Here is a 12049-nt window from a genome sequence, read left to right on the forward strand (position 1 = left end):
TATTTTTTCAAGACTGCCAATCCTTTTTCCTAAGTACCATGATGTGACGAAAATATTTGTTCACACAGTAAAGTAAAAACAATGATGTTCTTGGTTAAAGACACTGAACTGGAGCTCCAATGAGTGGCCCAAAGTATAGGGCTAAGGAGAATTGTATTTCAGCTGCCAGAATTGTATTTATAGCAGCAACAAACTGAGAAGCTACCAAAACAACCAGATCTGACTTCTCCTTGGAAAGTTTACAAAGAATAATATCATTAACCATACAAAAAAGTCAAATTTTATCAAAGGCAAATTTGATCTATTCTCTACTTATTTGCCCAAATACCAATAAAAATTCCCAAACCAGCTGTAAGTAACTCTCTCTTCTGGATCTGAATTCTATAAAAACTTCATTAGCAAACAAATTAGGATAAAGAAACCTTGAATATGCAAATAATTTCATAGTGAAAGTATCTATTTGCTTAAAGAAACAAAGCACAGTCTAATTTAAATTAAAATTCAACTGTGTTATTACCAAGGCAAATAAGAGAGGTGGAAAATAAACAGGCATCTTTTACAAAGCTAGCATTGTATATTCATAAACAGTAACGAGAGCATTATTATACCTCTCTCCCTATCTGAATAGCTTCTTTTGATCCTCGCTAAATACCTCCCGATCTCAGAGACATTAAGATGTGAATAAGACTTTCTTTTATTATGAACACAACTAAGAACTATTTATGGTCTATAAATTTTTCTATACACTGAGTGGATTTTTTAAAGGTCACACTAGATTAAGAATAATCACAAGTGAACAGCATTCAAAGAGGATATGTAACAACCTATCTACAGTACTTCATGTGTCCGTAGTATGTGATATATCCCGACTAAAATGTTTGTGTTACTTACAAATCCTACACCTTCATGATCCAAGAAGGAAAAATCAAATCCATTTTAGAACATCATGAAATAAAGACTTAATTGGATAACTGAACAGAAATGATGCAAAAGAAGGGCTAATTGAGAAATTACTACTGCTGAAGGGTGAGTGATACCTGTTGGAAAGAAACCCGCTGGGCACTACAATAATAATTGTTAACTGGAACACAAGAAGTTCTTCGTTGTTTTGTTTTTGTTTGCTGTTTACTACATCTTGGATATAACTCTTATTTACTTCTATCCTCACCAATTTCCTTTTTTAAAATTTTTAATCTTTTTTTTTTAATTTGGGGTTTTGTTTTGTGCTATTTTTGAGACAGACTCCTGCTGTGCAGTACAGGCTGCCCTTGCACTCACTATGTAGCCCAGGCGGGCATAGGACTCCCGCTTCAGCCTCCAGAGTGCTGGGATTACAGCCATGCAGCACCACACCTTGCTCCAATGGTCTTTTGATTCTGATTCTCATATACCGAGAAGGTACTTGAAGGACCTAAGCACTAAATTTAAATCTAAAAAGCTAGATTCTGTTTGGGATTGACTCTAGTTTCAAAAACTAGACTCTTAATGTGGAAGAACTAGTCTTGCGTATCCACTATTCTTCAAAAAGAGAACAACTTACTATTTGATGTGGCTTCGGATTAGCCTCAGACATTAAAAGATCTTTTTAAATTAGGAAAAAAAATTACTGATTAACGACTAGCTCAGCACGTTTCAGGGAATGAAGGATAAATGTCCAGTTTTCATTATCTCACAACACAAAAAGCCCCAACAGATGTGCGTGTATAATGTGTGCACACAGACACATACTTTCATAACCTTCAGCACTGACAGCTATATCAGAAATGATTAATGCGATATTTAATCTTTTGTGTCTGGCTTATTTCACTTAACAAAATATGTATACAAACACAGAGCAAAATAGAAGATAAACAGGGAGTAGGACGAAATTCAACTAATTCCTCAAATTATATATTCCATTGTTTCAAAAGTATTTTAATACATATGCTAATTTGTGTCATTTATACTACAGTACTAGTTTCTCTCAGTTCACTGAAACTATTAGCTTCTCTCCGTTCACTGAAACTATTAGTTTCTCTCAATTCACTAAAAGAAAGATTTGTGCTACCATCTGTTTCTTCTTTATAAGAGAATTTTTTGTCTATGTCTAGCATTCTAAGTAACTACTTTGAAGATAATGATATACGGTGTGTTAACTGTTGTTATGCTCTTATTATTTTGTTATGATATTTTGTTTCACTTTTTTCAAAAACTAAAGAAGTAAAAACGAAATCATCTATGTTTAACTCTACAATTTGCTTTCAATGTTACACCCCAAACACAAATTTTGAGTTTTGTTTAGATAACAGCAACTATTTACAGAGCCCATAAATGTTTGAAAATAAGAGTTAACCTATTCCTAATGAAATAATTAAACAAAACTAACTGGCCAACACCATCAGGTAAGGCAGCTAATAGGGCACTTTATCTTATATGGATCACACTGGTAGCACGTTAGTCCTCTAACTGATCTTAACAAGAGCTAAACTAGATGTTACACACCTCCTAATGCACACTAGCAAGCACACAATACTTATGAAGTGTTCTTGCCTAAAATTTCAATTTCTATCTAATCATGTATCTATACCTGGCAGTTAATGGAAGATACAGGACAAGGAGGAACATGTTTTTTAAAAAAAGTCTCTAAAAGAAGGCTAGGCATAGTGACGCATGCTTGTAAGCTTCATACTCAGGAGGCTGAAGCACGAGGATCACACAAGTTCAAGGCCAGCCTGGTCTACACAGTAAGTTTGAGGCCAGCCTGCACTATGTAGTGTCACAATGCCTCAAAATAAGCCCCCCACAAAAAAATCACTAAAAGGTTATAATCAGCAAAAATCCAAACTGTATGAAATACTGCAAAACAACTGACAAGTTTTTCAACAAATAAGTGATGAAAAAAGAGAGAACTACTATACATTTAAAGAAACGTAAAGAGACCAACTGACCAAACAAAATGTGTACGTGGATCTTGTTGCAATCTCCACTTGAACAAACAGACTATAAACAGATATTTATAAAGCTTTCGGGAAAATAAAAACATGAGTAGCCCTGATAATATTGTTATTTAACAGTATGATAATAGTACTAAAGGATAAATATTTTTTGTTTCTTTGTTTTTGTCTTTTGAGACAGGGTCTATGTAGCCTAGGCTAGCCTTGAACTCACAGCAATCCTCTTGCCTCAGCCTCCCAAGTGTTGCACCACCAGAACTGGCTTGAAGGTTAAGTATTTAAGGTTGCTTCTCACTTAGAAGACACTTGACTGACATTTATGTGAATGAAATAATGATAACCAGAACTTACTTTCAAATATTTCAGTAGTCTGCAGGGTGTAGTTCTGTGAGAGAACATGTGCTTAAAAATGTCAGGCTCTAGGTTCAGTCCTCAGCACCCAAAAAATTAAGAGGTTAATGAAATACATGTAATATTTCAATACAGACTGGTTGAGGGAGGAAGAACAAACGAAATAAAAAAACAACACTGGCCATATGCTGATAACTGTTGATGCTGTTTAACAGGCATGTAAAGATTCATTATATTTCTGCACATGTCTGAAAATTCTACCATTAAAAGGTTTAAAACTTATAAATTATATTCTTTTTTTCACCATGCCAAAAGGAACGGTGCGTGGAGAATATAAATCTTTTGTTGAAAGCATCAACTTGTCCCTCACAGTGTGCACAGTCTGTCCTCACACGGCTTATGGTGATGCCACCTTGCCTACTAGTTTCCCTTCTCCTACCCTAAGTCACTTGAGAATTCCGAAGCAATTCATCGTGTACACCTGCCTACACCAGAGAGTTCTGTTTCTTTACTGAACACTTTTTCTCTAGTGGTAGATTCCCAACCTCCCTAGCTTCATAGCCACAAGAAGACAGTTATGAGTTCTCTACGTTAATATTTAATAAGGCTTACTAGATAATATGTGTTATGACTGTGTCTAGATGTCCCCCTACAGTCTCATGTGGTCATAGGTGGGGCTTTATCAGAGTTGGCTGGATCTAGAATGTGTGACACTGACGTTGATTCATGGTACAATGCTAGGATCAAGGGCACTAGAATTAAGGGTGTGAGCCCTACCCACCCTAAGAAGCCTGGATAAGACACAAGGGATAAAAAGAGCTGTGGTCATTCCTTGTTGCTTCTGCTACCTTCTTTCGGCCATGAACTGTTTCTCCTCTGTGATGCCCCCCTGCAATGGCACCCTGCCTTGCAGCCAGCCAATTACGGAGTGAAACTTCTGCAAACTGTGAGCTAAATAAACTTTTCCTCCTAACTACCTTTGGGTGTGGGGTATTTTGTCTCAGCAGTGAAGAAAAGTAACATAAGATGGAAAGCTCTGAGGGAGAAAATCAAAAAATGAAATAAATGGTAGGTTCAGAACTCATAACCATTTGCAAGACCCTCAAAAGCCATTTGGTTTAGAAAAATCATTCCTATGAGCACTATTTTTTTTTTTTTTGAGAATCAGTAAAATGCTACTGTGATCTTTACAACATGTAACCTGTAAGCAAACCACGATCACTCAGCTGTGCTATTAAATACTGGTTTGACTTTGGAAATTTTATTTAACTTCTTTGTGCTTTAGTTGCCTCATCTATAATATTACAGGCACTTCATATGCTTATTAGGAGAATTAAAGAAGTTAATATAAAGTGCTTAGAATCAGGTTTGGCACACTATAAGTTATTATTACTTCTCTTACACAGCCTGTCTATACCTGTCCAATGTCTCAAAGAACACGTGCTTCTTCAAAGTATGCTCCTAAGTTTCTTCATCTTTAAAGATTCCAGTGCTTTTTACTATTGCTGATACCTGTGTACTTACAGATATACAGAGACATAAAGTACATCACAGATATAAATTTGCTGTTACATTTGTGCCTCTGCTTATTTACCCTTTGTAAGAATATCTCTGAAGAGGACTGAATTGACCTGTATATGCTTGATCTTCTTTTCTAATTAATGTTCACTTGGAATAGTACCTAATGAAATGATGAACGCTATGATTGGGAATCACAAGTTTCTTTATTTCTTTTTTTTTATGGTATTGAGAGAGGACTGAACCCAGAACTTGCAGATCGACCTACATTCCCAGCCTTTTTGTTTTGTTTTGAGAGAGGGTTTTGCTAAGTCACGAAGTTGCCCAAGCTAGACTTGAACTTGTGATCTTTTTGCCTCAGTCTCCCAGAGTGCTGGATTAGACATATACCACCACACCTAGCTAGAGTACACCCTTCTTATCTGTGTATTTTTACCTAGCTTTGGAAAACACTCACAAAACCATGTAGTGAGAATTCAAAGTATTTACTACATCATCCTAAATGAATAACATCATCCTAAATGTATAAGCTAAATTGAGAACCACTTTGAGTAACAAGGGATGCTGCTAGGAATAGTGTCTGGAAACTTAACATACAATTTCTATTCTGTATCTGTTTAAACACAAAAGTTTTGTCAAATATCCTTTCGTTGTAGTAAAGTTCAACTGGATATTTCTGCAATATAGAAGAATCACTACTTTCTTTTTCAAAACTATCACAAATTAAGCTTTTCCAAATTATTTTCAAGGTACAAAAGCTGTAAGAAACCTTTCTTCTAGCAAAAAAAAATCATTTTCAGGAAGAATTCATGTTCCAATCAACCTCCAAAGGCACCAAGCATGGTGAAGCACACCTGTAACCCCAGCTATAGAGGAGGCAGGAAGATCACAAGTTTGAGGCCATTTGGCAAGACCCTGTCTAAAGACTAAAAATAAAAAAGGACTGAAGATGTAACTCTGCAATCATGGGTTCAGTCTTCAGTGCCACCCCTCCAAAAAAGGAAGAAAAAAATAATTAAGCATCATTCCCTTTGGTATGGAAATAAAGGCCACAGGTGAAGCCTGACTCTGCCTATATTCTACTACGGTATTACTTGGGCTCACTGAGCACAAAATCTGCTTTCCAAGCAAACAGACTTTATAGCAGCAGTTTACCACAGTCCCCTCAAATAGCAACGAATACACTGGATGTCAGCCTGGTTTATGATTAACATACCAAAAAAAGTTTTTTCAACAAACTGTGTTATAGCTATAAATTTAAATAAACTGTACTAAATACAATAGCGGCAAATGTGGTCACTTTGCTTCCCAAGATTGCTGAAAAGTTCAGTTAAGCTTAATAGTTTCAAAAATGATAAAACTGTAATCATTAGTTGCAGACTTTTCTTACTAAAATGGAGATCTTAAAATGTATGAGCTTAATTTTCTTAGTTACTAGTTTTAAAGCTGGAAGCTTCAGCCTTCCCTCTACTCCTTACTCTTCCTGATTTTCTATATGTCTCTTTCAACAAAGTCAAAATATCACCTTTTACAGATAGTTCTTATCAAGTAACTACACTTAGCATCTTTTGAGGCACAAACTGCCCTTCTCTTTCACTGTTGTGATACTACTGAGGAGTGAACCTAGGGCCTTCACAGTAAGCTGTATCTCCAGCCCTTTTTTACATTTTTATTTTGAGACAAGGTCTCACTAAGTTGCCCAGGTCTCAGACTTGCAATCTTCCTGCCTCAGACTCCCACACTGCTGGGATTATGGGCATGTACCACCAAGCCCAGCAACTGCTGATTTTTCACTATCATCAATTTAAAACAGGGCTATTTATTGTTTAAAAAATTTTTGTCACAATTAAATGAGTTATTAGGATGCACTTTTACCTCCAAAAACAGTGATGTAGAGTGTCACCAAATATAACCACTACCTACAGTTTAATCACAATTAGTATCATCAAGAAGCATCAAATTGGCTCTGTAGTGTATAATTTTCTAAGGATTGTGTTGCTATACAAACATTCCTGAATAAAACAATTCTTAAAAGCCAAGCACTCTGGTTATGGGTAGACAGTGCGCTGCAGTACAGAGGAAAGGAGAGGCTCAAAGTGCCCTTGTACAAACAATAAATTATTAAACAACTATTTACCAAACTGCTAACTACTGTCACTCTGATTAGCACAAAATTCCTTTAGGTATTTTCCAAGGAAATTCTCTATGTCCAGGGATCCTTAATTGGCCAAAGTTCTAGTCCCTCCTCCCCCCAAAATACTGTTGACAACTCTAGGGGAAGTTTGATATTTATTAAAGCATTCCTCAAACACTACATTTGTAGGTAAATACTCATCCCTAACAACTGGTCTATAAAGCAAGAAAACAGTATTCTAAAGGACTATAAATTAGTTCATTAAAGCCAATGATATATGATAATTCAAACTTTGTCATAAATTACATAAGTACCTTTACATGTACAAAAACATTATCTTCACACAACTAACCAATGTATCTTCTAAATGATGATCAACCTTCTAAATGTAAAAACTCCACATTTACAAACAGAAACATTTTTCCCTAAAATATTTTTACATTTGAACACTAGAAAAATTCAATGTCCCTCCAGAATTAAAATATATGTAGACTAGTGCAACCAATGTGGAAATCAGTGTGGAGATTCCCTGAAAAAACTAGGATTCGTGGTCCCATTAGACCCAGCTATTTCCCTTCTGGATATCTTCCCAGAAGAATTAAAAACATCATACCACAATGATATATGTGCACTCATGTTTATAATAGCACAATTTGTAATAGCTAGATCTTGGAAACAACCCAAATGCCCATTAACAAAGGAATGGATAAAAAAGATGTGCACTTTTTTTATAATGGAGTACTACTCAGCCATAAAGAAGGATAAACTGAAGACTTTCATAGGTAAATGAATGCAACTCAAGACCACACTCATAAGTGAAATAAATCAGACCCATAAGTGTAAACATCACACTGTCTCACTAGTGCAAGAAACTGAAAAAGTGAAGTCCAAAATGTACGATAGGCATAGTGAATTAAGAAGAAACTGTTCAAAAGAAAAGACAAACTGTGATGGGGGAAAGGGGAAAGGAAAGGAAACAGAACAAAATATATTTATACACAAGATAGTTAACATCGTTACACAGCTCGTTTCTCCTAGTTCATTGAAAAGACAAGTTTATGCTAATTCAGTCTGGACAAGATATCATGCCTATACCTTGTACTCTGAATAACTACTACAAAGACAATAATACGCAACACATTAATTACTGTAACTCTCCTACTAACCTGTTTTGAAATTGTTTTATTGTTATTTTTATTTTTTCTCTTTAAAATAAAAAAGAAATACAGCACTGTCATCTTAATATAGCTTATTTTACTTATCACCTAAAATAAACGTATATTATCTTAAATAAACATATATGTAGAAAACCAAAGATCAGATTAATGCACAGACTATTAAAAAAAGGCCATGAGGTACACAGTGGATTTACTGAATTTCAGCTGAAGCTGGATCCAAATAAAGTATATAATCTCACACCATTTGTGCATGTAAATGCACACACACAGTCTTCAATTAAATTACACTAATAATACGCAATTGTATTAAACTGATTGGAACAGAGTGGCATAGCAATATAAAGGATAAAAATTATGTGAAAGTCAAACAATGGGAAAAAATTAATCCTTCAGAGCTTCCATTAATCATCCAAATTGCTTACAATAATATTTTGTGATGGAGAACTGAACATTTTGAAGCAGCAGTCAAATTTACTACACTTTAACAATGTCTAATTTTGTGATTTTTGCCCCATCCCCTCTTACAACTACTATATGATCCACAGTTACTTTTAGCGACTTAAATGTTAGTTTCTCTGATAATGCTGAAATACCCTTAAAATAAAACTGGAGACCCTTGGAGTACAGCATGTCCCAATGGAAGGAAAAAAATCCCTTCTTTGATTATTTCAAACCTTTCATTTGTAAAGAAATGAGTGAACACTTTTATCTAAGTTAATGTGTAACAGAGCCAATTGAAAGACTGCAAGCATTACAAAAATTGTACTTTTAAGTCATAAACCAGAGGACTACATTTAGAAAAAGAAAAAATGTTAATATAGGTAAGCAAGTGAAAAACTTAACCTAAGACACTTAAGTACTGACAGTCCAATAATAAACATTGTCGACTTATGGCCAGCTCTCCCCACACTCCCCAGATCCTCCTCTCACTCATACATGTGCTTCTTGTCCTGAGTTCTCCCTAAACTAAAAAACAGGGTAGGCTTATGGTTGCATCCTTGAGCTATACTCTCTGAACAAGAAAGCAGTCATCTAGCCCTGGCATGATGGTGCACACCCATAATGCAGAATTCTGGTAGGCTGAAGCAGGGGGATCACAAATGAGAGCCCAGCTTAAACAACCTAATGAGAACTTGTCTCAAAATTTTAAAACAAATTTGAAAAATGGCTGGGCATGTAAGCTCAATGCAAAGGTCCTGGGTTCAGTCTAGAAGAAAGGAAGCGGGAGAAGGAAAAAGAGCTGGAGGGATGGAGAAGGAACAGAGGGACAGACAGGCAAGCAAAGAAAGCTGCACTCTCACCACATGCAGTGGCATGTGCCTGTATTCCACGTACTGAAGAGGCTAAGCGTGAAGGATCTGTTGCCCAGAGGTTCAAGACCTCCCTGGGCAACAAAGTGAGACTGTCTCCAAAAAAAAAGAAAAAAAGCAGTGATCACAAGATTCATAGCACCCCTTATGTTCACTCTCTTTCATGAGAATAGCAGGAACAAAGGCGCCTAGTATACATTAGTTTCTGCACTACCATCACCCTTGCTTCAGCTCCTAATCAAATTGCAACATCAATAGCTGGACACTTACAATAACTGGAGCATCAACTCCAGTCTATGACACTATGTGCCTGCTGGAAGATACTCTATTCATTTCAGTACATGGCAAGAATCTTACTGGTTCTGAGGTAGCCAATATGTGCTTCATGAATGAATAGATGTAACTGTGTTGAATCCCAAAAGCTGGAAAGCAAAGGAGTCACCTCCTGAAGTGCAGAAAGAAACACAAAAGAAGATACGTAAAATCAGGAAAAAGCCACCCGTGTAAAGAAACTGTTAAGGTGACCACAAATGAGTGTCAAGGTGGGACTGCACATTGCCCCTCCCACATGACTCAGTTCTAGTAAGTTCTCCTTTCCCAAGTCTCTCTTGTTAGGTTTTTCTTCATGTATCAAAACAGGCAGCACTGCCAACCTGTCATTCATACAGCAATGCAAAACAACAAAACCATGCAGAAGGTCCAGCGTCATTTTTAACATGCCTACAAACCTACTTACACTGTACACATATTTTAGCACTCAACATAATATTTGTCTCTTGTTTCATGTACACAATAGAACTAAGTTATAGAAAAAAGTGTAAACTGTAAATTTTTTTGAAAGTCAGCTATGGGGTGTGGGTCATTGGTAAAGTACTTGTACAGCATGCAGAAGGTCCTGGGTTCGATCCCCAGCACCACACACAAGAAAAAACAAACAAAAAAGTCAGCTTTCTTTCTTGAATTAAATTTTATGTTAATGACAAAAAAACTGTCACAGTAAAATTAAAAATATTTTAGATTAAAATGTAAACAACAGCTAAAAATTTAAAGTATTAAAATTAAGACACCTGTAATCTCAGCAGTGGAGAAGCTGAGGCAAGAGGATCATCAAATTCCTAATCAGCCTGGATTATATAATGAGAGTTGGTGTTTAAAAAAACACACACACAAAAGAATGCTACATACTAAAGAGCAGTCATCATTCTTCCCTAGACTATGAATAAATAAATGCAGAAGATAAAATTACTTAATTATATTTTTAAATAGTTCTATGTTAATGGAGAGGCGTCTCCTTGAGATGAAATTTTTTTAACTGCACTTTTTTTTTGAGACAGGGTCTTGCTTTCTCATGCAGGCTGGCCTTGAACTCTTTAGGTAGCCCAGCCTGGTCTCAAACTTTTGGTGATCCTCCCGCCTCAGCCTCCTGAATGCTAGGATTATGCCACCATACCCAGCTTTAACTGTATACTATAGAAGTTTGAAGTTCAAAATGCAGTAGTTTCACTTTATTAATATTGCTCTTTTTATAGAAACAAAGAGCACTCAACTTTGTATTCTATGAAGTTCAGTGTCCTAATACAGAATGTTGAGGAAGAGGAGAGTGGTAGACAAAACAGGTTTTGTTTTAAATAAAAACTAAAATGTAGTTAAATGCCAGTCATGGTGGCATATGCCTATAATCCCATTACCTGGAAGGCTGAGGCAAGATTATCCAAGTTGAATGCTGAAAGTTCAAGGCCACTTTGGGCTACAAAGCAAGTTCAAGGTCAGCTTGGACTGCACAGTGAGACCATGTCTCAAAAAACACTGAAATAACTGTAAAGCATTGTATCTCTAAATGCAGTTACATACTTTCCATACCACAATCTTAAAAAATAACTTTCTTCAATTTATGACTGAAATTGTGGTTTATACTGAATACTTTTATTTTTCTAAATTTTTCTAGGTATCCATATACATCTGAAACCCATATACATCTTTTCCTATTTCAATTTCAAGTAAAAATAACTTTTTTGAAACAATGAGAAATGGAAGCTCTTTTAATGTAAAATTGCCATGGTTGGTTAGTTGAAACAATAGTGGACACATTCCCAATACCAAGATGGATATGAAAAAAATAAGTAGCATAGTATCAAAATTTGTAGCTTACTTTGTGCCTTTTCACAGAAGTTTATCTGAAAGCCTAAAGTAAAAGAGATAAGTTCCAGTTCATTTACTGTAAATCAAACCAAAATTAGAACATGACATTACATTATTATATTACATGTGGAAATGAATAAAACTTACGGGAAAAAATCACACAACCCCTTATCATTACAAAGAGACTAGGGCTTTCTTTAAAAACTCAGCTCTTTCAGATGTATTATGTGGCACAGAAATCAAGTTTAAATTGTATTATATTGTCTTAATCTTTATTTTTCACATCTATTCAATAAAAATACTATTACCCCTTAGAAGTTTTAAAAATTCCATCAATTTTTACGTTTTCAACTTACCAATCAAAATCTACAGTAAGTATACTGTATATACTAAGTTAAATTATGGATGTATAAATACTAATTAATCACCGCCCACAATTCAAAAATCTGAGCAGTTCACAAGGTGTTAGAAGTACAACAAATATAA

The 12049-nt window shown here is 35.5% G+C and overlaps 1 protein-coding gene across 1 annotated transcript in view; it reads right to left on the reverse strand.

The window, feature by feature from the left end:
- Positions 1 to 11591, reverse strand: part of Map2k4 (mitogen-activated protein kinase kinase 4) — a gene marked incomplete at its 5' end in the record, with an annotated part of 107535 nt that extends 95944 nt beyond the window's left edge. Inside the window, 2 exons of the mRNA XM_013522034.1 lie at positions 9782 to 9869; positions 11574 to 11591. Of these exons, the coding sequence (XP_013377488.1) occupies positions 9782 to 9869; positions 11574 to 11591 (106 nt within the window). The remainder of the gene's footprint in view (positions 1 to 9781; positions 9870 to 11573) is intronic.
- Between the last annotated feature and the right edge of the window lie 458 nt (positions 11592 to 12049).

This window comes from Chinchilla lanigera, unplaced genomic scaffold (assembly GCF_000276665.1).
Source record: "Chinchilla lanigera isolate Chin_1 unplaced genomic scaffold, ChiLan1.0 scaffold00066, whole genome shotgun sequence".
NCBI classification, from domain to species: Eukaryota; Metazoa; Chordata; class Mammalia; order Rodentia; family Chinchillidae; genus Chinchilla; species Chinchilla lanigera.